Source organism: Exophiala xenobiotica (genome assembly GCF_000835505.1).
Source record: "Exophiala xenobiotica strain CBS 118157 unplaced genomic scaffold supercont1.3, whole genome shotgun sequence".
In the NCBI taxonomy this organism is placed as follows: Eukaryota; Fungi; Ascomycota; class Eurotiomycetes; order Chaetothyriales; family Herpotrichiellaceae; genus Exophiala; species Exophiala xenobiotica.
This window is the reverse complement of record NW_013562492.1, coordinates 4,712,673-4,736,877: the sequence shown is the minus strand read 5'-3', so window position 1 is coordinate 4,736,877 and position 24,205 is coordinate 4,712,673. Positions and strand designations below refer to the sequence as shown.

The following is a 24,205-nucleotide window of genomic DNA, read 5'->3' as shown; positions in this document are numbered from 1 at the left end:
CTCAGACTGACACCTAGGCTCATATGTTGTGTATACAACGACTACAGCAGAAGTAAGACCATCTTCCAACAAAGAGCGCTATATGGACAGGTAGTCGTCGACGCTGCTCCGCGACAAGACGGGAACTGCTTGGTCTTGCTAAGTGTAACCACAAATGCACTGCCAGAAGTATTTTGGTGACGGCGGTATCTTACTGCGGCTGCCTCATTGTCAATCTTTATACAACTCTCGCCAAGCACTGTTACTGCCGCACAATGAATTCGCCTCCGCCTTTGATGGACTGCGCTGAGGTCGTTATCGCGCTGTCTCTTCTCCTCGCTCAAATCCTCACTTTCCCCTCGCTTACCATCACTTTACCCCGTACCCCGAACGCGCGGTGATATCGCTGTAAACGTTGCACGACATCATACGCGACCTATCATACTCTTTCATAACCTCGTGAGGCCCACCGTGATGCCAGCAGCGGCACGAAAGAAGCGGCCCGCCGCCTCAGCTGCGACCTCTTCCAACCACGTCTCAAATTCATCGACTCAGAGCGCCGCCCCCACCACAAACACCGACGACGATTCTTCCGATGATCCTGATGTTCCGTCTTCCGGTGTCGTGGTAGGCAGCAAGAGAAAGAAGACTTCCAAGGGAAAACAAAACAAACGTCGAACCAGACGTTCACCATCACCGGAAGTCCCTGATCTCTCTGACCATGAACTTGTCGACGACCGTCCCTACGACCTTGGAAACTATGCGGTAAACCCACGGCCGGTCAGTCCTAACAGATTGAGTCCTCGAGATTTTGTGTTCCAGCTTACCGCTGGCGACAAGACCCTGGCCAACGTCAACCTACAATACCTTCTCGATCACAACTCAGGCCTTAGTGCTCTTCCTCCCACTAATCAACAAACTCCAACTAGCATCTTCAGCAATGGTCAAGTCAACGAAGATGACACCCTTGTCAATGGCGACAACAAGATCTTGACCGCGAAGACAAATTGGAAGGACCTACCATACGAGCTTCGCCTGCATATCTACCGCCTACTCTTCCTTGGACCTGCCTGTGTCGACTTCTCAACCCGGAAAAACCTCTCTCGTTCGTCGCATTTCTTGAGGACCAGCAAGGAAATCCATAGTGAGGGGCTTGACATTCTATACGTAAGTTCACCAGTTAGTACGACGGTCCGTGGCTGACATGATGAGACAGGGTGAAAACTCGTTCCACTTTGACCGCATCTTTCACCATCGAGGAAGCTTTTGGCAAGAAAAGTGGACTGAAATAGCATACAAGGATGCTCGCCGATTCTTCGACACCATTGGAAGCACCAACATCTCTCATATCAAGTACCTCTCCTTCAACTTCGCAGACGGTACCCCAGGCAACAATCCCGGGGTTGCGCTGCCTTACCGCAAATACATCAATGATGCCAACCTCATGCATATTTTCAAAATGGTGGCAGACAACACCACTCTGCATAAGCTTTCAGTATGTTTCGCAGGTCGTGGTTTTCTCAAAAACGATGATCGTCACTTCTGGCAGCACTTTACCCGCATAAGATGCCGACACCTGGAGGTCTTCACCTGGTTTCGAGGCCAAGAGAATAAGGCACAATTCCCTGTGAGGCAGCAGTTGAGAGACAAAATGCAAGTCAAATTTGACAAGGACCATGAATCCGATAGAGTCGAAAAGAAGAAAAGCAAGGTTCCCATGGTATATGAGGTTGGACTACCTGGTAGTGTCTGGGTAAGCATTCTTGATTAGTTGGGTGGCTCGCAGTCAAAGAACAGCACCAAACTGTCGCAAGTCATGATATGATACTGCAATATTGTCGACGATCGAGGACAACCTGATGGCAATGATAGGAGGCATGTTCAACATCCATCTCTTGTTGCTGATTGTTTCGACTGTCGAACGAAGAACGTAGAGAGGAACGAAAGTGGACGAAAGTGAGCTTCTTGAGCTGAGAAACGAATTCGAGCTTGCTGCAGCTGTTACTGTGAGATTAGACATGGGAGTGACGCAAAGGGACTGCATCCAACATGGCCGTTCACAGAGAGACACAGAGGTTCCTGTTGTGAGATTCGAGCTGAGAATTGGTTCAGAGGTATCAACTATCCTCGCCAAGTATGTGCCAGCATCGGTTTGTCATTAGTGAAGAATTCAGAACTAGTTTTCAGACAGTTTAGCTAAACGACAGAACATTGAAGAAACTCAGAGTCCAGATGTTTTGTGAATCCAGGCGCAGTTTGTATTGTAGGACAGACGCTTTGTCCAGTCCTGCACGTTCCAGTCGTCGTTGTTGGTGGTCTGTGGCCTGTGGCCTGTGGACTGTGGTCTGTGGTTGAACAGTCAAGCAAATTGCGTGCTCTGGGCAATCTGGGTCACGTGTCAGGGGTAATTCCACTGGGTCACACTTGAACCAAGCGAACCACACTATCACTCGAACCATCGAAAGTGGTATGGAAGCGTCCTGTCGCCCCGATGTGAAGGCGAAAAGTTGGAATCTCCAATCTCGCGTTGTCTCAGGGAAGAGGATCGGAATCCTTTTGGGACCATATTGCGACTAAGCCGTTGTAGGTAGTCTAGCCGTTGGCCTTACGTTTCAAGACTTCACACCTTCTTTGCCTGATCTTGCCTGGTGTGATCGGGGAAAGTTGATTTCGCCACTAAGGAGCACAAGGAGTTGCATTTGAGGTGAATCATCTAGCGGTAGCCGTGAAGTCGGGAGACGGGAACATGGCAATTGGTTGTACCATGGTTTGCATGTACAGTGGCAAGAGGTCGAATCGAGATGGAACAATCCACAGGCACGCCCAAAGTGACCGACACAGAACGACAGTGAGTCCATCCAGCTATCCTAAGATCTTGAAACAGTACGGATTCCATCAGCGATGCTCAACAGCCATGCCCTTTGTTTGTGTCTGCCTCCTTTTGGGACTACGGACAAAGCATCGATGACGAAGGACACCCGTAAGAAGCTCCACAACGCTCAGTTCTTGCTTCAAGATAGATGGATCATCAGCAAGGTTCAAGCCTCAAGGGACAGCGTTGCTATGCGCATGTTGCTGGACGGGCCGAGGATCAGGACAGTAACCCTCTACCGCCGCATATGGTAATTCAACAAACAACGTGCTCCTTTCCAGTTTTGCCGTGGGTTGCCTGCTTTGCGTCTTTGAAAAGATCGTACCCACAGTGGAATGATACTATGATAAGAGCTTTGGTGGCTTCTATTTTGGGCCATGCGTGGGAAGGAGGGGACAAACTACCAAGATGATCACAACTTCTGGCCCTGAGCAAGTACCACGGTACGGAGTAGTAACTGGTAGAGCCTAGCTCAAGATGGAAAGCTGAGCAGGCTTGTCGGGTCCACGGCGAACAGGTCGTATTCCGGTAGCTTGGGTATCGATCAAAGATACTACCTCCTGTGCTGAGATTCGCATGCGAAATGGCCCGAGGCTGATCAACGTTGGCCAGACGTCGAGACTGTCACTGCAGAGGCCTTTCGGGCTTCCAGATCGATAAGGAACCAGCTGGTAGGCTTAGCACGTACGAGAATACGCATTGATCACCATGAACAAGCCAGATTTCTCGGATTTTTCATGATTGAGGACGCATTCTGCGTGTCATAGTCGGGCGTGCTGATCAACAACTGGTGCTTGTGTCTGGGAACCCTAAAAGCTTTGAGTCTGGAAGTGCCCGGCTTAGGGGCCGGCCGCACCACATGGGCCTCGTCTGATTGCCCTCGACGCCAAAAAAGATTGGTAAAGGTCGGTTGGAGTGAGCAGAAACTGGAGAAATTGGCAATGGACATGGGTGAAGGAAGATTGCAAGGTAAATGAGGCTAAGCCCCAGATCGCCAACATGATTGGCCCATACCGGAACAGTAGCGGTGCTAGCTCCAAGACCGATCTTGGCATGCAATCTCCGAAGCCGCCATCTCAACCACTCTAACCATCCTCCATCTACCACAGTACCACAGCATTCGACTTCGCTTCTGCCATACGGAGTACTCCATAGTACTACCGAATATGGTACGGTGTGCGGTTTGCGTGACGCCGTGGAGTCTGGCTGACTCCTCTGGCTCCTCTCGAGACCAACGGCGCAACGCGTACCAAAACGCCAAATCATACGATGCGAGAGTCACACTTGTCTCTCTTCTATCAAAGTGGTGGAGAGGTTCTGTTACCATCCCAAATTGCCACGATCTCATTGATTGGCCCCTCTTTGCGCCGGAAACACAAACATTCGAACCGCCTGAAGCTATTGGGTTACACACTGTGAGTGAGAACAAACGTGTTCGTAGAATTCGTCCATACTGGCAGGCACATTGATGCCGAAGTTTACAGAGTTCCTCCACCAGCAGTTGATTGGAGACAACTACCATAGTCAGTGCTTTTCGCCTGACCAGCTATCTGATACCGAGATAACAACAGCCTCGTCGTCATATTATATGTACTGTCAACAAAGATCAGAGTTGACGTTCTGACACACATCACCAGTAAAGGCCCGCCGTGAAGGTGACAGCGACGTCCAGGAAGCTTCCAGGGGGGAGCCCTTTGATGAGACGTCGTTGGGTGCCAAAGCCACAATCTCCAGAGCAGCGCCAATGACAAGCCTGGTCGGTTGATGAGGCTGTCGTTGTGGGGGCCGCGCTGGGGGCCGCTACTCGACGCTACCCCTGACAGGCCAAAGATGCCGAAATGCTTCCCATCTCCCGCTCCACCACGAGCCCAAACAATCGTGGTCACCAACGCTAGAGAGGTCAGGCAATTTCCACGAACCTCATATATCAGGCCGGCTTGCTCGCGGTGGTCTTGTCCTTTTCATTCTGCATCTCTCAGATCGAACTCCAACTTCCAGTCGCTCGCTAGCACAAACAACTCCGGTCTTCGTACCACCGACACTCGTTTTCAACGTCCAAAATCCAAACACCCGCAAATCTTTAGTCTTCTAGTTTAGAAACTACCACTCCAACAATCAAAATGAAGTTCACCGCTACCGCCGCTGCCATTGCAGCTCTCGCTGTCTCCGCCAACGCTGCTGCTGTCTCTTCCAGCACCTCTGGTACCTGGGATGACTGGAACGCCACGGCCACCAGCACCACCACCAGCACTACCACAACTACCACCACAAAGGCTACCACCACCTCTGCTGCCGGTACCTGGGCTGACTGGACTGCCACTACCACCACCTCCGCCAAGGCTACCACTACCACCTCCAGCAAGGCTTCTACCACCACCTCCGCCGCTGGCACCTGGGCCGACTGGACCAGCAGCTCTGCCACCCCAGACAGCTGGACCAGCTCCGTTGTCTCAACCATCACCACGTATGTGCCAGGCCCAACTGTCATCTCCCACCACGGCAAGAGCTACACCTGCACTGGTGCCACCACCTTGACCCTCACAGAGGGTCCCTTCACCATCTCCGTCCCCGTGTGGACCAAGACCTCTACCTCTTGCAGGTGAGATTCTCCTTGTGTTTATTTATCTCCGTGACCGTACTGACCAAACTGTTTTAACAGTGAGACTGCCACCTCCACCCCAGTCACCCCAGTTGCTGGTGAGACCACCTGGACCGCCCCAGCTGGCTCCAGCACCACCCCTGCCGGCGCTGTCTGGACATATGCTCCTTCCTCCAGCTCGCCGGTTTCCCCAGCCGTTTACACTGGCGCTGCCAACGCCCTCAACGTTGGTGCTGGTCTTGCTGGTGTTGGTGCCATCGCCGCTTTCCTCCTGTAAACGGTGGATTGCTAGAAGCCCTTGACGAGAGCTGGATGAGCAGCTTCGGTTCTTGTCAAGGGCTTTTGCATTTGCTTCTTGAACGTTTTTCTGAACCTGGAAAGCAACGATGCGGTTGAGCGCTTTGACTGCAGCACGCGACACTCACGGCATGTTTTATGGTGGGACATGACGACCTCTTTGGCAATTTGTTTGCATGCTTCAATCGGCGCAACGTTGGATCACCGATCTCGGCTGGTCGTTGGATTATGAGGATCACTTTCCTGTACTCCCTCCCGGGTATAGAAGGATCTTCATGACATTTTTCTGGGGTTTGGTATTATATTAATGAATGGAAATCATTTTTGAGGCTACCTAGCATTGTTTGCGAGTTCATGGGATCCCAAAAGAAATGTGAATTTTTTGTGTGCATACCACTAAAATCCAAGAGACCTAAACTGTTTCCTTTGCAGTCTTGTATCTAGCACATTCTTCTTTGGAGCTCGAGAATGACCATCCAATGTTTCCTCACCGAGCAAGTGCTTCTGTCTCTACTGAATGTTGTTTTTCACCAGCCACACACGCGTGCTCATGGTCATAGCTTGACATTGATCCATTTTCTTTGACACATCATCGGCTCTGTCAGATCTGATTGTTGACGGACAAACTCATCTGCAGTAGATTTGAATTCAATTTCGACCTCGACGCACTGAACAACAGCACCACAGCTAGTAAGATTGCTTGTGTTTCCAGCTTGCCCAGCACGAACACTCCTAACAACGTAGTACTGTGTATACCAGCTGGTCACTCCACCCGAGTTTGGCTGTCGGCCTGTTTCCGGAGAGCCTTGTTGGCAGTCAGTCCATTGCCATTCCCCGTGCCGTGATTGGCTGAGAGCTCTTCTACAAGCACTCGTGCTCGTACAGAAGTTCACCTTCATCATCCATAAGCTACTGCGTTGTCGATGTACATGGCAGCTTGCTCATCATCGACATACATGGGAGCATTCCGAAGCATCACCGACGTGAATACTGAACACCTGCTCTGGACTTGGGTTCTCTGGACCACGAAACAAGATGCCTCGGTTTATTAGCTACCAAGCCACCTAGGTACATGGTATTTCATCGGCCTTCCATCCACCACACGGCGTGGTATGATTCGACTCCGCTGGACCGACCGCCGTCATTGTCCCTTTTACTCCAGACCCCATACTCCATCCATCTGTCCATCAATCCATGCCCGCAGCCTGCAGCCTGCAGCTTGCAATGCTCGATATATCGCGACAAAAACCAAGTCGACCTTCCCCCGACTGCTCGACGAGCCTTCGAGTTGAAGGCCTAGAATCCGAAGCTTCATCCATTCTCTCAATCATATGAAACTCTCTACATAACAAGTCATTTGTTCTTCGTCTCCTCCTTTGACTTACTCCCTACATTCCCCGTATCCAGCACCCTCTCCTATCTTGTTGCACGTCAATTGTGCCCTCTGCCAGGCAACGCCGGCAGCCTCATCGAATCTGGCCTTTCGCTACTTACCTTACCTCTAGCCACCTCTTCTCCTCCCCTCCCGCCATGTCTCCAAACAACACGGTCCAAGACGCTGTGCAACATGCCTCCTTATCCTCTCCCGAACAGTTCTGGGACAAACACGCCAAAGAGCTGCACTGGCATAAACCCTACACCACCGTGCTGAAGCGCCAGACCAAGAAACTCAAAGATGGAACCACTCATCCTCACTGGTCCTGGTTTCCCGATGGAGAGATCAGCACGACGTACAATTGTCTTGACCGGCACGTCGAGGCCGGCAACGGCAACAAGATGGCCATGATCTGGGACAGTCCCGTAAGCGGATCGAAAGAGAAGTTCACATACTCACAGATGCTGGAAGAAGTGGAGATCCTCGCCGGCGTACTGCGCGAAGAGGGCGTGCGCAAGGGCGACGTCGTGCTGATATACATGCCCATGATCCCGCCGGCCATCTTCGGCATGCTGGCGGCCGCGCGTCTGGGCGCCATGCACGCCGTTGTGTTTGGCGGGTTCGCGGCCAACAGTCTGGCGCAGCGCATCGACGCGGCGAAACCGAAGCTCATTCTCACGGCGAGTTGTGGCATCGAAGGATCCAAGGGCCCGTTGGATTACCGACCGTTCGTCGAAGGCGCGATCGAGCAGAGCAAGTGGAAGCCCGCCAAGACTCTCATCTGGCAGCGCGACGTGAAGAGGTGGGATCCCATCCACAAGGACGCCGGGCAGAGGAACTGGCAGCGTCTCGTCAAGAGCGCGAGGAATCGCGGCGTGAGAGCGGAAGCCGTGCCCGTCAAAAGCACCGACGGGTTGTACATCATCTACACAAGCGGCACGACGGGCCTGCCAAAGGGCGTGCTGCGCGAAGCAGGCGGGCACGCCGTCGGCCTGAACCTGAGCATCAAATACCTGTTCGACGTCAAGGGTCCAGGGGACGTCATCTTCACGGGCAGCGACATAGGCTGGGTCGTGGGGCATTCGTACATCGTCTACGCGCCGCTACTTGCTGGCGCCACGACAATCCTGTATGAGGGCAAGCCGATTGGCACGCCCGACGCGGGCGCGTTCTGGCGCATGGTCGACGAACACAAAGTGACCACACTGTTCACGGCTCCCACGGCGCTGAGGGCCATTCGCAAGGAAGACCCCGAAGACAAATACTTCAAACGGTACGGCGACAAGGGCCAGCTGCGGCACTGGCGCGGCCTGTTCCTCGCAGGCGAGCGATCCGAGCCCTCTATCGTTACGCATTATCAGGACCTCCTGAGCAAGTACGCTGCTCCGGATGCGCGGGTCGTTGACCACTGGTGGTCGAGCGAGTCCGGCAGTCCGATGACAGGACTCGCACTGCAGCCGGCCATCGGCCACGACCACCACAGCCGGGAGAGCCACAAACCGCTGGCCATCAAGCCTGGCAGCGCAGGCAAGCCGATGCCCGGATTCGATGTGCGCATCGTCGACGATGAAGGCAACGAGGTCGAGCAGGGCAGGATGGGCAATATCGTGCTCGCCATGCCCCTGGCCCCGACGGGATTCACGACCCTGTTCAACGACGATTCTCGCTTCTACCGAGGCTACCTCAAACGCTTCGACGGCAAATGGCTCGACACAGGCGACGCCGGCATGATCGACCAAGATGGGTATATCCACGTCATGAGCCGGAGTGACGATATCATCAACGTCGCGGCGCATCGATTTAGTACAGGTACGGCCCCAAATCTCTCTTCCTCTGACACTCAAGAACTAACCGTGCGACCCAGGCGCCATCGAGCAAGCGATAACATCACACAGCTCGGTCGCCGAGGCCTGCGTCGTAGGCATCCCCGACGCCATGAAAGGCCATTTACCGTTCGCCTTCGTGATTCCGTCGGCGTCGACGCCGAACGACCTACCCGCCACACCATCCAAAGAGTTCTTCACCGCCATCAACAACATTGTGCGCACGCAGATCGGAAACATTGCCAGCCTGGGCGGGATCATCCAGGGCAAGGGCATGATTCCCAAGACCCGAAGCGGGAAAACCTTACGCCGCGTGTTGAGAGAGCTCGTCGAGAACGCCGCCGAGGGCAATTATGACAAAGAAGTCAACGTGCCTGCCACCGTCGAGGATAAAGAGGTCGTCGAAGTCGCCCGGAGCAAAGTCAAAGAGTGGTTCGAGGAGAGGAAGAAAGCCCAAGGCTCGGCAAAGGCGAAGCTGTAAGACATGGAAACTCTCTAACGTGTACAGCGGTCAGAGATGGAGTAGAAGCTGAATGGGTCGTGAACTATAATTATACAATATACAGACATGACCATCTCGCTCATGTGTCAGATGTGCCATCTATTCTGGTGATCGACCACCACTCGAACGAGTCATGGTCGTCCTTCTAATGCCCAAACTCAACGACGAGGCAAGAAATATTGCTTCAACCGGGTGCTGCCCATGCTCCTCTGCCATCAACTCCTTAATTCGGCAAAAATATAAGGGAAAATTACCTCGCATGCCTTGGCAAACACGAGCACTGCCTGGATCAGACTGATCGGAAACATCAACACACCATTCTCCTTGATAAGGATCCAAATGCTGAACAACGCCACGCTGAAAAAGTGATAAAATAGGACAAAAGGCTGGTGAATCACCGCGCCAAGCAAACCGACCGGCTCACTGATACATTTGCCTCCGAGCTGGAAATATCGAAAGCAACCCCTTTGGAGATACTTCAACTGCCAGTCATCGGCCGCAAATAGACTGTACAGTGCCTGGGCAAGAATATTCACAATGGAAGTGACACTCTTCCGCCGCCAGTGGAATGCACGGAGTTGTTTCAGCACGACTTGTGTGTCATAGAGGTCGGGCACATTTTCGGGAGAGAGCAGTTCGGACACGAGAAGCACATCATTCAAGGCGACTGTCATGCCGCCTCCGGTAAGGGGATGGCGCATGTTCAGTGCATCGCCGAGGATTGCCACGCCGGGGGTCTTGTTTGTGCTAGGAGGAAGGAAAGAATTCGGCATGCTTCGGAGACTGCCTTTTTCTAGTGCGGCCTTGAAAGAAGGTTGGACCGTTTTCGGCAGCGATGGGAGGACAACATTTTGAAGGTGGCCTTTGACTCCGCCGTTGGCCGTAGATGCGGATGGCAGTCCTTCTGGAACATCGACCAGAACTCGCGTCTCGTGGGATCCAATTTGATAGAGCAGAACGGGTGAGTTGTCGCCTAACACCACGTTTCCGTGATGCGAAGTTGGTATTTGGCAATCAATCAGCTCCATGCCCCAGAACTTCGACTTGACTCGGGGGGTATGGTGAATGTAAGATTTTCGGAATTTCGATGCATATCCGTCGCAGACCACCGTCAAAGAACCGAAGAAGCAGTCTTTATGCGTTTTGCGCGTTATTGATTCGACACCCAGAACCTGTGTGTTGTGTGACGAGGTGATGATGGAGGTGACTTCAGTCTCGAATACGGTGATGTTCGGGTGTGCCAATGCTGCAGCACGTAATTTCGATACGAACCGGCCATGATGAAAAGACCGTCCTTCGTATTTGCATAGTTGCTTCTCTGCTCGGTCTGACACCTGTGAGGCAATTACAGGATATGGTATGGGCACATGCTCGTCGTAGTATATGACAGTGTACCCGGTGACTGGAATGGCATCGATGTCGTCCAAAGTATGGCGCAAGCCCAGCTTGGTCAATGCTTGAACACCGCCTGGCTGTAAAAGTTCTCCCACAATTCGGTCCGGCTCTTTCAACGATTTCTCAAGGAGTATGACACTGCGGCCTTGATTTGCGAGCGCCACCGCCAACGCGGAGCCCAAAACTCCTGCTCCAATGATCACTACATCGGCTTCGTGGTGTAATCTTCTGCGCTCTTCTTGGAGGTCGGGCTCGGAGCCCATGGAGGACTCCGATGAAGAGTCGAGAATGAGAGGCATGGCAGAAGACGAGAGGGAATGCGCGCGGTAGGAAGGAGGGTCTATCCACACATAGAGAGGTCGAGTACAAGAATCGTGAGAGGCGTGAATAGAGACAAGTATGTAGGAGGAGGTTTATAAAAGAGTTGCAGGCGGTCAAGACAGAGTTGTGGCCTGAGATGTGGTCTGATCAAAGAGGGAGTGGTTAACAAGGACGACGACTTTTGGGCGCGATCCAGGAAATTTGGTGGTGATGGAGACTCGGCAAGACGATCGCAGGAAGACGACGACGGGGAGGCGACAAGTGCGATAATTGAGCCCACAATAAACATTTATGCATAAATGAAATTTGACCAATCATATTACGATCAAGCACGTGTTTATGCCAGGGACCAAATCCTTATGTTTGGCTTCTTCCGAGTCGTACGAGATTGGCGGCATTACTACGGAGTACCACGGCATGATGACGGTAAGTGACTACCTACAAACCTACCTGGTAGGCACAGAGGACGAATACAATTGACCACATTCTGGCATGTCTCGTTGGATCTCAGTCTGATGCTTGGGTTAACAATGATCACGCTTCGCTCATTCAATCTGCTATCTTCTCATCGACTTCTCTTCCGCGCCCGAGAAAACGTACAATTTCTTTCTTTCGTCGCCTTTTTGTTGTTTCGCTTTTTTCGCAGTGATATTCCACCTACTGCCAGCTGTACCCCGTGTGCCCTCCTGTTCCATGCCGCAAATCAATCAACAACAAGAACCCAGAACTTTGGCTGGTTTGCTATGCATTCGTCCTAAGCCATTCCATGATGACCCGTCATGCCCTGAAACCCCCTGTCAAATCTCGGAGCCGTCAAGCAGGGGTTCTGTCTTGGTTCCTTCCTCGATCCCTACCTCGGATGAGCCGTATATACGCACCTGTCACTGCATCGTAACCGTCGGACGCATTGACAGATGCTTGCCCAGGTCATCATTCAATCCATCCCCATCGGGATTTCGTCGCTTGTAAAAGATCGACGGACGCCAACGACACTTTTTGTCCACGCATAACCCAAAACATGATCGAATAAATGTACGCTGCTGATACCATAAATTCACCTTCGACGGCCATTTGCAATTGGGACAACTGGCGCTCTGCAGGACTCGGTTCGAAAGCTGGACCGCTCGGTCGGACCGGCCTCGCTGACACTTAGCCAACATAGTCGACTGATGCGTGTGTGGGCTATAAACACCGGTAAAGGAGACCCTAACCGCCTTTTCGCAGAGCTTCGTCCGCCGGTAGAGTCTCCCCTCCGATCGTGTTCAAAGCCTGCGCATCGTTCTCTGATTTGACCGTCTTCCTATTCTTTTTCTTTTTCTTCTGTGTCTGCCACCCACTAGCCATACTTGGGTTGGACTTAGCTGCCGCTTCTGCCCCAAGGGTGCACACCGAACCGTTTGTCATAGGAGAAAGTGGCTCCTCGGAAGCATGTTCAGGACTTCCCCCGTTAGGGGCGGTCACCTCCCCTTCTGTTGGAGGTTGACCCTGATCCTTTGTTCCAGCAACTCTGGGCGACTGCGCCTCAGACTTGAACACTTCGACTCTAGGAGAAGGCGTACGGATCTCTTCCACAGAAGAAAGCTGTCGATCCAGTGGCCAGGCTGCATTCTTCTGCAAGCTTGTACTTGTCATTCCAATCGAATCGGCGGCTCTTGTCCCTCTATGCGAAGGTTCCGGCGCGGGAGTAAGCCCGAATGACCTCAGCGGCAAATGCCCATTCATGTACTGTGAGGATCCTGCAGGTTGCTGCGGAGCCTTACGCGAAGTCGTCGGGCTTCCAGGCGGACTTCTGTCATGATTGGTAAGCTCCAGTGCATCCTGGGACTGCTCATCCGAGCTTGAAGGAGTGTCGAATGCCAGGTCTTCTGATGTGGACGCGCTAAAATTCATCGGATCATCACTTTCATTCAATGAGCGAGTCGTCCGTCTGCGTCGAGGTGAATTTATCGACCCGTCAACGATCAGAGGTCCTGATCTTGGCTTTGACGGCTCAGACTCGGTGTTCCCGGTCCCAACATTCTTGATTCCCAGCGCTTGACTTGCTTGGTTCTCCATGGTGGTCGATACTGTCTGAAGTGGAGGCGATTGCATTGTCGTTGACGACCGAAGGGAAGCAGAGGCAGGTCGAGGAGACAACCCCCCATTTTGGATGGCGAGACCGACGTGAGTTGGGATCGGAGAAATCGCAGTGCTATGTGTATAGGCAGACAATGACGGAGACTGTCCGACATAGTAGCCGAGATATTCTGCCGGCCTTCGACCTGCGTCGTAAAGAGACCCAGAGACGTTTTCGAGATAGCCAGCATATTGTTCTTGTGATGTAGAAGATGCTGATGATCTTCGGCCTGCTAATGCGTCATGGAACCCCGAAGCATCGACTCTGGCTGACAAGTGACCAAAAGAGGACATCGGAATGACTCTGGCTGGTTGTGAATGAGCACGCAAGGATCCTCCGGACGATGACTGCGTAACAGACGTCCGCCTCGAAAATCTTCGAGTATCTGGAATGACGGAGCTGACTCGTGGCGACGGAGGATTCGTGGAGACTCCTTGGCTTGGGGTGGCAGTGGCGAGATATGGAGACGCTGGCGCAAACCGCTGCTGGTATAATGGTGCAGAAAGTGGCGCTCGACTTATCCCCTGCATTTGTCCATTTGTACCAACATCTGCGCTCTCGTCCTGCGATGCATATTGTGCATACGCCGAAGGTTGGTGGAAACCAGATACCAGCAGGCCTCTGGAACGGAGATTCTGTTGATGTAGCTGCATCCTCAGCTCTTGCTCTTGAAGTTGTAGATACTGATATTGCTGGAACAACTGGTCATGGAGAAGATGTTGTTGATGTTGCGCTTGCAGCTGGAGTTCTTGCGTGGTCATCTGGAACGGCAGATTACGCAGATAATGTTGAGTCCGCCCTGTAGGATTCGATGACCGGCGCCCAGTGCTATTCCGCACAGTGCCATTCTGATTTCGGCCGCCACGAAGATGGCCTCGCCCTGGTCGTGACGGCTGCGAAGGGGCTTGAGCTGTACCCTGAGTAGGTGGGGGCTGCGGGATGACTGGTCGTGCTGAGGGAGGAACAAAATGCTCGGAAGGTTTGATTTCTTCGGCGGGATATTCGAACTGTTCGCAGCACTCTCCAAGCTTGCCGCTCCCGATCAATTCGAAGGCCCGGCGCAATTCAAGGTGGATACCGCGCATTGATGTGTCGTCAGCCGTGTTTGCTAGATTACGAGATACGTTGAAGGGCTCTTCGACACATAACCGATTGTCTTGAAGCAGATGCCACTGTTTTTCGCTCTTGGACAGTAGCCGCCCTAACCGTACTGACATTACGTTCGATCCAAAATCGAGTTCGTGGCCGTAATAGCGGAAGAAGTGAAACAGTAGTTCACCTAGGGATGATTTATTGCGGCTGCCGAAGTCTTTGTATGCTCCGATGTTGCGGTCGAAGGAGACATTGACGCCGGCCAAATATTTGGGTTCCAGCTTGGGCTGTTGCTGCAGGGTAGGAAGTATAGGCGGATCTCGCGTTTGCAGATAATTCAGAGTCAGACATATCCAAGTGTATGAGCTGAGGGTACCACCGAGGGCTTTGTAACATGCATCAGTACGACAGCGAGAATCAGAAGATGACAGAATAACGTACCAGCGTCGTTCAAGATCCTCCTTTTTGCCCAATATTTGATGATCATAGCCAGAGGCCTGACCCGTTCGTCTATGTCGACATACGTACGCACCAGGTCGGTGTTCTCTAACGCCAGCGGATTGTTGACATTGATGTCGCAGGCCACCTGCAATTCAGGATCCCAGACCTTGACTATTGGCACTTTTGCACTGGAAACGCACACAACTCTTTCCATTCCATGTCTAGCAAGAAGCTCTGCGATAGAACATACCCGTTCCATTTCCTTGCAGTCGGTGGTGATGCAAATATCGACATCCGAGTCTGAAGTTCCTAGATTGTTTCCGGTGGAGCCAAACACATTGACTTTGATTGACGATTGGGGCCAGTTGCCGCGAAGGATCTTCTCAAGTTTCTCGATGAACTTTGATCGGCGTTCCTCACTTTCGGTGGTAGGTTGCAACCTCGCGTACAATTCTTGCATGTCGCCTGTCAATTTCTCGTTTTCTTCATGATTTAGCCGTGTCTTCAGGTCGGATTTATCTTTCTCGAGCGGATCTGGTCCTAAAGAGTAAGGCACACGCCTTCTTGCCCGGGCCATCCCTGTTTCGTATCTACAGCCTCCATATGGTTTCCCCCTCGCTGGTGGTGTATGGCTCTTGTCGGAAGGCACTGATATAGGGGAGCCATTCTTTGGGTAAGGCTCTGGTGAACGCGACATTCTTGGCGCTGATCGGGATTGAGGTCGCTGAAAGGGGGTGGATGGCAGAGACTTCGATTGAGGCGACTCGCGATTCGTACCCCGCGTTGAGGCAGTCTGCGCGTTGGTAGTCAATTCCCTCTCCATTTTGGACGTAGCACCCGTGGAAAACGGCACGGTCATCGCTGTAGAGGAAGTATTTCCATCATCTTTCGGCTCTCTATAAGTCATGAGACTCTCTAGCTGCGACTGAAACACCGTGCCTTGGTCGACTTGAATGACGGTCACACCTACAACAACCTCGGGTGACTTCCACCACTTTTCGTAGGAGGTGGGGATGGTGTAAGAAACTGGTAGTCGTTCCAAAGGGGGGTACGGGTCCTGCGGACAACGACGACGGAAGAACTGCGGCTTCGAGCGAGGATAAAGAAACAGTGGTCTCTGCAAACGCGATAGAAGTGGTGAGTCCGTCTGGTGCCTCTCAAGTCCACTGGCCGGCCAGGTCGCAATGGCAGGTAGAATGAAGGTAGATTCTCAATGGATCTGAGTAAGCCGACCAGGGCGGCGACAAAGGTGAAGGAGGATGAAAGGACTGTAACGTAGGATGAACACGGTATAGACGCAGCGGAAGGTTCGAAGCAATCGTTTACAGGTCCGTAGGGCCAGGTATGGTGGACGGTGGAGGTTCGTGGACCTGACGCTGGTGAAATTGCCCTTTCTCGAGGGGAAATTTGAGGGAGGATACGGTTGGTTTTGGCGATATACAGGAGTGAGGATGCGGACAGAAGCAGAATAGGGCAGCTAGGCGCGTGTCGGTGAAGAGGATGAGGAGGGCGGAGGCAAGACTGGAGGCAGAAAGAAGGTGTAGGTAGAGAAGATGTGAGGGTGCAAAGACAGAATGGGCACGCTCGTTCCTGCGGTGCATATGCGCAGCGCTGAGGACAAGACACTGGACAGAGAGAGTTGCCTTTAGGGTTTAGCACCGCTAAAACGGTAGCCAGTGGATCAATAGGCTCGCCAAGCGCCAATTATAAGGGCTCGCGGCGGCTTCAGAATAGGCCATTCAATGTGCATGTTGTCTCTTATTCTGTTTCTACCTGATCTCCGTAGAGGACTGAGCATGGGACATCCCGGACCAGTCACGCGGTCCTCCATGCTCGCCTTCGACCAGCAAAAGAGTGCAGTCAGGCACACGCACCAGCACAGGGTACGGATGACGATGCTGTGGTACAACAGAATCCCCGGACAGAAGCAGGGATGGAGGCCTATTCAGTGCTGCTACCCGCCGGTACGCCGTGTTCTGAGTCTCAGCCCACGCGACGCCTCGATGCCTACGCCCATCAGCTTCATTGTCGTGCCTCGTCGCTCACCGTCTCCATCCAGATGTCCGTGTACGCTCATGGATTGTCATTTGGCGGAACGACCATATACATGTCAGATCGGATTAGCGTGTCATTCTCGAACGTGCCGCGTTCGGTTCTTTCGGTGATGTGCCTTGTCCCCTTTGGCGCTAGGGGCACTTCGAAATTCTCCTGCTGTCGAGTCAGACAGGGGCCACAGACCGCCCATTGTGCAGGAGACGCAGCCTTGAAATACCTACGTGGTATGTACCAATTGCGGCCGGCAAACTCCCTGCACGGGTCAGCAGTACTCAGCCTGTTCTTCGAGCTGAGATGAGGTCTTCCTTCCTACTCACTACTCGGAGGAAGATAGCTACTTACCAATATGGCCTGAAAGTCATGTCCATTTATAGAGCGGACGTTCAGGCTCCGCCATTCTCGAAATACACACTTCCCCTGGAAAATGAAAGTCAAGGTGAGCTTTCTCAATATGCCAATATGCATAGCAGATATCAACCCCTATTGACCATATACGGCTGCAATGTCACTTTTGCGCAGAGGATAGTTAGGGCGAGTAGTCCGTACATGCTTGGTGCTCCTCTTGAGCCCTATCCCGTAGCAAGGCTACCGAAAGGCGAACCCTGAAATTGGATTAATCTACATAGAGCGTCTAGGAGACGAGCCGAACATGACAGGCTGATGAGGTAATGAATCCGCTTCTTGCGCGACCACGTATGTCTCACCATCTTATATTGTCATTGCTATTATTATCGAGTAACTTGTTGACGGGTCTCATTCCGTTCATGCGAACTGCACGTCACCAGTGAGGAGCATAGGGATACTGTACGGAGTAGCTGGATCATGGTGGCCTTCGATACTGAAGCATGGCATTTAACCCTTCAAAAACTATTCCAATTGCAGGGACCACTGCAAGAATTCAGACATTGGCTGGGCTGGAATTCTTCAGACGGGCATCTGAATCGGAGTGCTTGCCTGATGAAACAGCAGAGGCAAAGGAGCAGCCCATCAGGCTGTGGCCAGCACGGCCGGAAGCATCAACCACTGTACGTGGGGAAAGTGAATTTAGGGCATTTTAGATTGCCTATTGTCTTTTCTGGGGCACCCAGGGTTTCTTCCCATGCCTCCACCCCGCGCGGTATTTCTGATGCAAGCGGCGACAGTGGTGTGGTGTGCTGATATCATACTGGCTCGTGAGTCTTGGTGCGAAATCGCTTCACATCTCTTGCATCACATTGTCGCAATGTCACAGCGCCACGCGGAGGGAGAAGGCTTCCAATCGAGACACAATTGAACATAGCATGCAAGCTGCAGGCTTCAACTTGTACTCAATGATGCGTGACGGGCAGACCGGCTCCTGGAAATGCGCGCCTCGGTCCGCGAAGGAAATTGGCAACCATCTAGAAACAAAGGTCCTGAAAGGTTTCACTTTATTCAGCGGCAGCAGCATGACGCTTAGTTTGCAGGGTATCAATGTTCCAGCTGCGACTCGATGACAGACGCAAGAACCAAACGTTCCCTTGGGTGTTCTCGAGAGGTAGGGCAACGTGCATGTCCCGACGTGTACTTGTACGCACGGAAAGATGCATATGATTGACTGAAAATCGTCAAGTAAGGAAATTGAAAGAAAAGACAGTTCCATCATCTCCCCACCTTTCCAGCACGCGAAGAATAATTTACCGGCCGCCTATTTGCTCCATCACGGGGTCAAGAGGCACCTACGGGACCCGTACATAGGCACTGGGCAGCTGTAACTCATGCTCCCTACGTTAGGCTCTGGAAAGGCCCGGATAGGCAGTCGAAAAGCGGTTGGACTGGCGGGCGGAGAACATCCTGGCCAATTTTTTTTGGGTTCTTTTTCCATGGACTTGCAGGGATTGCAGGTGAAGGACATTTGTTTTGAGCCTCCACGGAGCGCATTGTGAGCATGTACTGAAGAGTGCTACGAGGAGAAGCGTTCACCGTCTTTACATTCTCGTTCGCAACAAGAGTTTTCGCAGAGTAGCCAGACGCAAGAGTCGAGAGTCGAGAAGTCGAGTCTTTTTGCCTAGCGAGGCCGCTTAGCGACCTACTCACGCCTACTGCAACCTGGTCGATCTTAAGACTCGTGGGTATCCCGCTCATGCTGTGCTCTCTAACGGAGTACAGTACTTAGCAGTGCGACATTGCGCCATTCTCCGGTACGAGGTGGTGAAGACATGTTGGAAGCCTACACAGTATACACACTTTCACAAGCTGATCTGCCTCTCTTCGAGTCAACGGTGATGTGCGACCTGCAGAGAGCAGAGAGAAGAGAGAATACCGGGCACAGGGCATGATGAGAGAAGCAGATGGTCTGTGGACCTGAGTGCCCCCAGTAGTCAGTGGGTGGCAGTGGTGTCAGTGCAGTCGCCAGTTGGACCTCAATCCGGGACCCTCCTCGCCTCATCGGCTGCTCTGACTTCGAACTTCGAATTTCCTTCTTTCCCACTCCGAGCCCCAAACTCCAATTCATCGCTCCTCTCCACCAATGGTCGCATACCGAACTTTTTCCTCATCCACCTCATCTCTCATCTCCTCTTCGTCTTTGTCTTTTGTCCCGTTCGTCCTGTCTTCCGTCGCCCTTTCGTCGCCTGCTGCCAGTCAGCGCAGTATAGGCTCCTTTGACGCTTCCTTTCGAGTCTTTCGCGTGGTACGAGCTACCTGTCCGTCATCTGTCCACCTTATTCCTGCTCGTAAGTCGACACCTCTCTTGGCTCCTCATTTACCCGTGATGCCTCGGGCAATTCGACCGATCCCACTGTCGGCATCATTGGTTCGAGCTGCAGCCGATCCCTCGAAAAATATGACTTCTCCCCACCTAAACTTCGCACCAAACCATCTAGACAAGAGCACCACATGTTCCACCCCTCTCCCATTCCGACTGCATGTCTCCTTCTACCTACCTAGGCACTCCCGGCCAGTCGCGTATATTTCATCTGTTGTCTTAAGTTTTGGAAGCCTCGCGGAGACTCACTGGTTGCCTAGTCACCTGCGTGGTCTATTAATCACAAAGCCGACTGCGCTCCTCCGGCATAGAAACTTTCTACCTCGGGCTGCCCCATCGCCGACGCACCAAGCATAATATACCTCTCCGCGAAAATGTCCTACTACGAACCACAGGGCTGGCAGGCACCTGTACGGCAGGCCTCATGGGAACAGCCAGCTCCTCCATCAAGGTCGGGTGAGTGGCATCCGAAATCAAACGTCTTTCTCCGGTTGCTGACAATTGGGACAGGTGCGAGCTCTACATCACAGCGTGAAGATAGCGGTGCATTTGCCACTCAGTTTGAAGGTACAATCTCACAACTCTTCCGAGACGCAAAATCTGATTTGGTACAGAGGTCGATCGAGCCATGGATAATCTTGTCAAGAGTGGTAAATTTTATGCCGGTATGCCTCGGCCCATGCCTATGGGTTCCGGCATGCGCCACGGAGGTGGAGGCGGAGGCGGAGGCGACTTTGGTAGGCTTGACCGTCTAATGATTTGGATGACGATGCTAACGCTCAAAAGGTCACCGCGCGCATGGCGGTCGCCATTCCGTGAGCGACTTCGACCCTTCCCGACCTCACTCAGGCTCAAATCTGCAGAACTTCTACGCTTCCCAGAGACATCAAGGCCGTCATAATGACCCCGATCAGATGATGCAGGCAAAGAGACGGATTGCTGCGCAAAGAGAGCGGGAGCTTCGTAATTACCACCAGGAGCAGCAGTACAATAGAAGTGAGCACAATGATGAACACCTTATTTAATGCCGGCTCACCAATTGACAGGCGTCCTCGCAGAGATGTCTTCCAGTAAATCTGACCGCTCCATGAGTCCCAGCGCTCTGAGCGAGGAGGGCCGGCGCGAACTCATTGCACGCCAACACCGGGCACTTTACGGCGGTGAAGGTCCGGCTTTTGTGGGCCAAGTTCCATATGCAGGAGACAACCAAGCCGTTCCTGGGGCCGACAATGCCCCTGGGGCCGTTCGAGGACCTTCGCCTAGAGGGGCTGATCCCTTTGGAATGGGAGGTCAAGCTTCCCAGGGAGATGTTGCTGCCCAAAGTGGCACAGCAGATATGCCCCGAGGTGAAAAACCAGCTTCGCCCGCCGGACAGACGTCCGGAGGCTTTGGTGGTTTGGACGCTGCAGTCTCAACATCGGGCAAGGCTCCCACACCACCTTCAGGAGAGGACACATCCCACTCACGGACAATATCCAAATCCACCACAGCACCTGTAACAGGAGGAATGGGTCCGATCGGAAGCCGTCCAAATCCTCAACAGGGCCCAAACCAATTACTGAACAAGCGCACTACATCACCTCTACCCTCCTCGCTGGGATACGGATTTGCGCCCGGTGAACCACAGAACGCCGATCGAGCAGGATCGGCAAATTCGAATGCCAATCAACAAAAGGAATCCGGGAATTCGGGCATGGGACCCTGGGGCACCGGAAGTGGTGTTTGGGGTACCAACAAAATCGGAGCGACGTCCGTCTGGGGTTAGATGACTTACGACGACACGACCAGGGGCATGATATGACTTGTATGTGCGGAGTTGTGTTGCCATTTTTCCCAGCATATCTTCGGTGTACAGGGCATTGCGTGAGTGGAGTGATCATGATTTGTTATGCACACCGGTGTCGTTTTGATGCTTCTGCATAGCGTGTTGGTTGGGGGATGGAGCTTTTTCTTCGCGTCTGACTCACTCGATTTGTGGATATTGGAGTTGTTGCAGCCACTGTCGACGACTTGAGTGGCGGGTCTGGTACATACTGTGGGCAAAAAAAAAGTGGGAGTAGTAAGTGGTATCTGGGAAGTTTGAGAGATCCAATTATGTTGGTATTCGAAGGGTTACTTCGCAGTGCAGGACAAAGAAGGGCATTTCTAGCAGGGTTCGTTTGCAAGGGGTCTATCAGAACCGGGTGTGTCGAGGCTCGCTCCTCCTATTTGTTGCTTTAGCGGGCATGGCTATTGGGCTGCTTTTTGGCTGATATGGCATCGTCCTTGCGAAGCATGGCGTTGTGGGCTGGACATTCGTTTGCTGGTGCAGGGGTGGGATTGTGGTGTTGGGCTTTGTTTGGACCGCGAGCTGTTCTGGACGTTATGCGTAATCTCTACTTTGATGCTTGCCGGGTTCGATGGTACGGTTCTTGATGGTACATTGGCCGTGGGGGTTGCTAAGTTAGCTCAATGGGTGTCGAGAGAAAGAACAGAACAGCCAGGGCGGGCTGGGTCAAATCAGAGAGCTATTGATGAAAAGGCTGGTCATGAGCCACAATAGTTCAATCTCGTTTTTCTTCCCGAGGGATGTCCCAACCTTTAAGTATACTGATTTCCTGCTTAGGGGAAATGTATGCCTCTCTGTCTCCGTATCTATGTCAAGCCCAAGGAAGAGTCTGCCCCTTTTCGTGACTCAGCCTCGCCAGTTCAATTGTCCGGATCCCGTCGCGAGACTGCTGAGCCTTGACGGCAATCTGGACCTTGCCACGAATGGCGTCCGCGAGGTTCTCATAGAAGCCTAGCCATCGTCCTGGGATTGTGGGATATCGACCAATATACTTCTTCGAGTTAGGCTCGAGGCCTTGGCTCTTCTCGTCGAAGACAGTGCTCGTGGTCAGCAGGCCGTGGAGGCGAGACGGCTCGATGCCGAAATCCGCGTCGGTGGGCGCCATGCCGTCAAAGATTTGCTGTTCTTGGATACACGTTCCGTGCTGGTATGGGCAAGGGATATGTTAGTGATTCTGAATCCGGTCCGACACAACGATTCCTCCGTCTTTGGAGAAAGGGAAAAGGGGGGTTGTGAGGAAGGAAGGGAGGGGGTCCGCGTTGTTCGCATTATGGTACATACCTTGACATAAGACCCTTTGGTCCCGCGGACGAAATACTTCAACTGGTCCTGCATGCAACTCGCAACGTTCGTCTTGATCGTGACGAGGAGGTCTTGTTGCGGCTTTTCATACTGCAAGATCAGAGTGAACGAGTCGTCGACGTCGCTTTCGATGCCCCGGAGGACGCGGAGGAAACATGTCACGGATTCGGGCCGGCCGAAGAGTTGGATGGCTTGGTCGATTGTGTGGCTCCCTGTGGGCGTTGCGTTTGGAAGTTAGAAGTGGCTTGTCCTGTAGGTCCAAGAAGCTGGCAGAACGGAGGGCAGGCGGGACAGGGCAAGGGAAAGGGAAGAGACGCCACCTACCTAGGCCAAACATCATCCCATCGCCGGGCGTGTACTCCTTCTTGTTCATGTTGCGCATCCAGAAGGGGAAGTCGACGTCGTAGTGGATCTCGAGTTCCTTGATCTCGCCAAGGGCGTTGTTTTGGATGAGATGGCTGAGGGTTTTGAAGTCGGAGTCCTATGGCGCCTGCATTTAGTGATATATTGATGTCTCAATATGTAGAGGCCCATGTAGAGGCCTATCTTCTGAGGTACCATGTCCTCCTCGAAAGAGAACGACATGTCGCAGCCCGAGGAAAGGGAGAGATTTTCGCACATACCCATCTCCGATTCTGGAAGACCGTCAAGATCAGTCCCTTTTCGTTCGCAAGAGATATGATCCCATTAGCCTCCTGCGTTGTTCTGGTGAATGGCTTCTCGACCACCACTATTTAACCATGCATCTCAGTTGTTGTAGCCCACAGTATCAGGCTGACACCTATACATACCATGCTTCCCAGCCAACAGCGCCTTCTCTGCATACTCGGCATGCGTATCGGTCTTGCTGCACACAATAACGACCTCGATCTCCGGATTGGCGAAGAACTTAGTGGCCGTTCGGTAGTGCTTAGCCTCAGGATGATCTACAATGCAATGTGAGCCAGGCTGGACAGATTTCGGGTCTTCGGGAGCTTCTGTGCGTTGGAAGAAGGCGACCACTGTGAAGCGGTCAGGCAAGGCCAGGATGAATGGTAGATGGAAGCATTTGGTCGAGAAGCCGTAGCCGATTATGCCTACTTTGATTGGATCCATGGTCGAGGGTTTCTCAAATCAGAACTTGGCTTCACAGGTTTCGAGGCCGTCTCTAGGAGACGTTTCGTCCATCTTGCTACTTTGGCGTCGTCCCACGCGCATATATGACACTGCCAGGGGGTTTTGAGGGGACTCTTGTTCGTTGGTTAGCGCGCGCTCCCGATGATATGTGAATTGTCAAAAGAAGAAGGTAGTTGGTCACAACGGTCTCCTCTGGGAATCCGGCTAAATTCAATGTTCATAATCAGCCGCGAAAGCAAACAAGCGGAGGTCGTAACAAAGTGCTCCATGGGACGACTCGGTCGGAGACGGGTACGGGCAGACGGCGATGGATCGAAGGCGAGAGATCGAATGAATTCATCATCTCCCCTGGCTGCGACTGTTTGTG

At 52.7% G+C, this 24,205-nt stretch overlaps 7 protein-coding genes across 9 annotated transcripts; 4 read left to right on the top strand and 3 right to left on the bottom strand.

The window, feature by feature from the left end:
• Nucleotides 1–453: 453 nt before the first annotated feature.
• Nucleotides 454–1,750, top strand: PV05_06028 (uncharacterized protein; the record flags this gene model as incomplete). The annotated part of the gene is made up of 3 exons (XM_013462612.1): nt 454–1,146; nt 1,196–1,474; nt 1,529–1,750. The coding sequence occupies 3 exons, from the start codon at nt 454–456 to the stop codon at nt 1,748–1,750; spliced, it is 1,194 nt and encodes a 397-aa protein (XP_013318066.1).
• A 3,075-nt stretch (nt 1,751–4,825) lies between these two features.
• Nucleotides 4,826–6,245, top strand: PV05_06027 (uncharacterized protein). The gene is made up of 2 exons (XM_013462611.1): nt 4,826–5,450; nt 5,511–6,245. Exons 1-2 carry the CDS (start codon nt 4,972–4,974, stop codon nt 5,725–5,727), a joined length of 696 nt encoding a protein of 231 aa, XP_013318065.1. The 5' UTR covers nt 4,826–4,971; the 3' UTR covers nt 5,728–6,245.
• Nucleotides 6,246–6,671: 426 nt separating this feature from the next.
• Nucleotides 6,672–9,598, top strand: PV05_06026 (uncharacterized protein). The gene is made up of 2 exons (XM_013462610.1): nt 6,672–8,931; nt 8,987–9,598. The coding sequence occupies exons 1-2, from the start codon at nt 7,278–7,280 to the stop codon at nt 9,424–9,426; spliced, it is 2,094 nt and encodes a 697-aa protein (XP_013318064.1). The 5' UTR covers nt 6,672–7,277; the 3' UTR covers nt 9,427–9,598.
• On the bottom strand, nt 9,485–11,367 carry PV05_06025 (uncharacterized protein). Its single transcript, XM_013462609.1, has one exon. It carries the CDS (start codon nt 11,139–11,141, stop codon nt 9,663–9,665), a length of 1,479 nt encoding a protein of 492 aa, XP_013318063.1. The 5' UTR covers nt 11,142–11,367; the 3' UTR covers nt 9,485–9,662.
• Nucleotides 11,368–11,633: 266 nt separating this feature from the next.
• Nucleotides 11,634–16,416, bottom strand: PV05_06024 (uncharacterized protein). Its single transcript, XM_013462608.1, has 2 exons — nt 14,813–16,416; nt 11,634–14,756 (listed from the first exon to the last, which is right to left on the bottom strand). Exons 1-2 carry the CDS (start codon nt 15,717–15,719, stop codon nt 12,370–12,372), a joined length of 3,294 nt encoding a protein of 1,097 aa, XP_013318062.1. The 5' UTR covers nt 15,720–16,416; the 3' UTR covers nt 11,634–12,369.
• A 3,274-nt stretch (nt 16,417–19,690) lies between these two features.
• PV05_06023 lies at nt 19,691–22,168 on the top strand. Of its 3 annotated transcripts, XM_013462607.1 has the most exons (6): nt 19,691–20,048; nt 20,103–20,159; nt 20,207–20,329; nt 20,379–20,407; nt 20,456–20,588; nt 20,639–22,168. In XM_013462607.1, the coding sequence occupies exons 1-6, from the start codon at nt 19,967–19,969 to the stop codon at nt 21,355–21,357; spliced, it is 1,143 nt and encodes a 380-aa protein (XP_013318061.1). In that variant the 5' UTR covers nt 19,691–19,966; the 3' UTR covers nt 21,358–22,168. The 3 variants fall into 3 exon arrangements, with proteins under 3 accessions (XP_013318061.1, XP_013318060.1, XP_013318059.1); XM_013462606.1 differs by having other exon boundaries at nt 20,379–20,588; nt 20,651–22,168; XM_013462605.1 differs by having other exon boundaries at nt 20,379–20,588.
• On the bottom strand, nt 22,117–24,110 carry PV05_06022 (uncharacterized protein). The gene is made up of 5 exons (XM_013462604.1): nt 23,514–24,110; nt 23,346–23,452; nt 23,047–23,203; nt 22,702–22,934; nt 22,117–22,564 (listed from the first exon to the last, which is right to left on the bottom strand). Exons 1-5 carry the CDS (start codon nt 23,815–23,817, stop codon nt 22,232–22,234), a joined length of 1,134 nt encoding a protein of 377 aa, XP_013318058.1. The 5' UTR covers nt 23,818–24,110; the 3' UTR covers nt 22,117–22,231.
• Between the last annotated feature and the right edge of the window lie 95 nt (nt 24,111–24,205).

Excerpts from the sequence above, each read along its gene's own strand:
- PV05_06027 (XM_013462611.1), top strand. The coding sequence starts at position 4,972 with ATGAAGTTCACCGCTACCGCCGCTGCCATTGCAGCTCTCGCTGTCTCC. Across the intron at positions 5,451-5,510 it reads AAGACCTCTACCTCTTGCAG|TGAGACTGCCACCTCCACCC; the intron begins GTGAGATTCTCC and ends CTGTTTTAACAG.
- PV05_06026 (XM_013462610.1), top strand. The coding sequence starts at position 7,278 with ATGTCTCCAAACAACACGGTCCAAGACGCTGTGCAACATGCCTCCTTA. Across the intron at positions 8,932-8,986 it reads GGCGCATCGATTTAGTACAG|GCGCCATCGAGCAAGCGATA; the intron begins GTACGGCCCCAA and ends CGTGCGACCCAG.
- PV05_06025 (XM_013462609.1), bottom strand. The coding sequence starts at position 11,141 with ATGCCTCTCATTCTCGACTCTTCATCGGAGTCCTCCATGGGCTCCGAG.
- PV05_06024 (XM_013462608.1), bottom strand. The coding sequence starts at position 15,719 with ATGACTTATAGAGAGCCGAAAGATGATGGAAATACTTCCTCTACAGCG. Across the intron at positions 14,757-14,812 it reads GAGGATCTTGAACGACGCTG|CCCTCGGTGGTACCCTCAGC; the intron begins GTACGTTATTCT and ends CATGTTACAAAG.
- PV05_06023 (XM_013462605.1), top strand. The coding sequence starts at position 19,967 with ATGTCCTACTACGAACCACAGGGCTGGCAGGCACCTGTACGGCAGGCC. Across the intron at positions 20,049-20,102 it reads AGCTCCTCCATCAAGGTCGG|GTGCGAGCTCTACATCACAG; the intron begins GTGAGTGGCATC and ends CAATTGGGACAG. Across the intron at positions 20,330-20,378 it reads CGGAGGCGGAGGCGACTTTG|GTCACCGCGCGCATGGCGGT; the intron begins GTAGGCTTGACC and ends AACGCTCAAAAG.
- PV05_06022 (XM_013462604.1), bottom strand. The coding sequence starts at position 23,817 with ATGGATCCAATCAAAGTAGGCATAATCGGCTACGGCTTCTCGACCAAA. Across the intron at positions 23,453-23,513 it reads GCTGTTGGCTGGGAAGCATG|TGGTGGTCGAGAAGCCATTC; the intron begins GTATGTATAGGT and ends ATGGTTAAATAG. Across the intron at positions 22,935-23,046 it reads TGGGATGATGTTTGGCCTAG|GGAGCCACACAATCGACCAA; the intron begins GTAGGTGGCGTC and ends CAACGCCCACAG.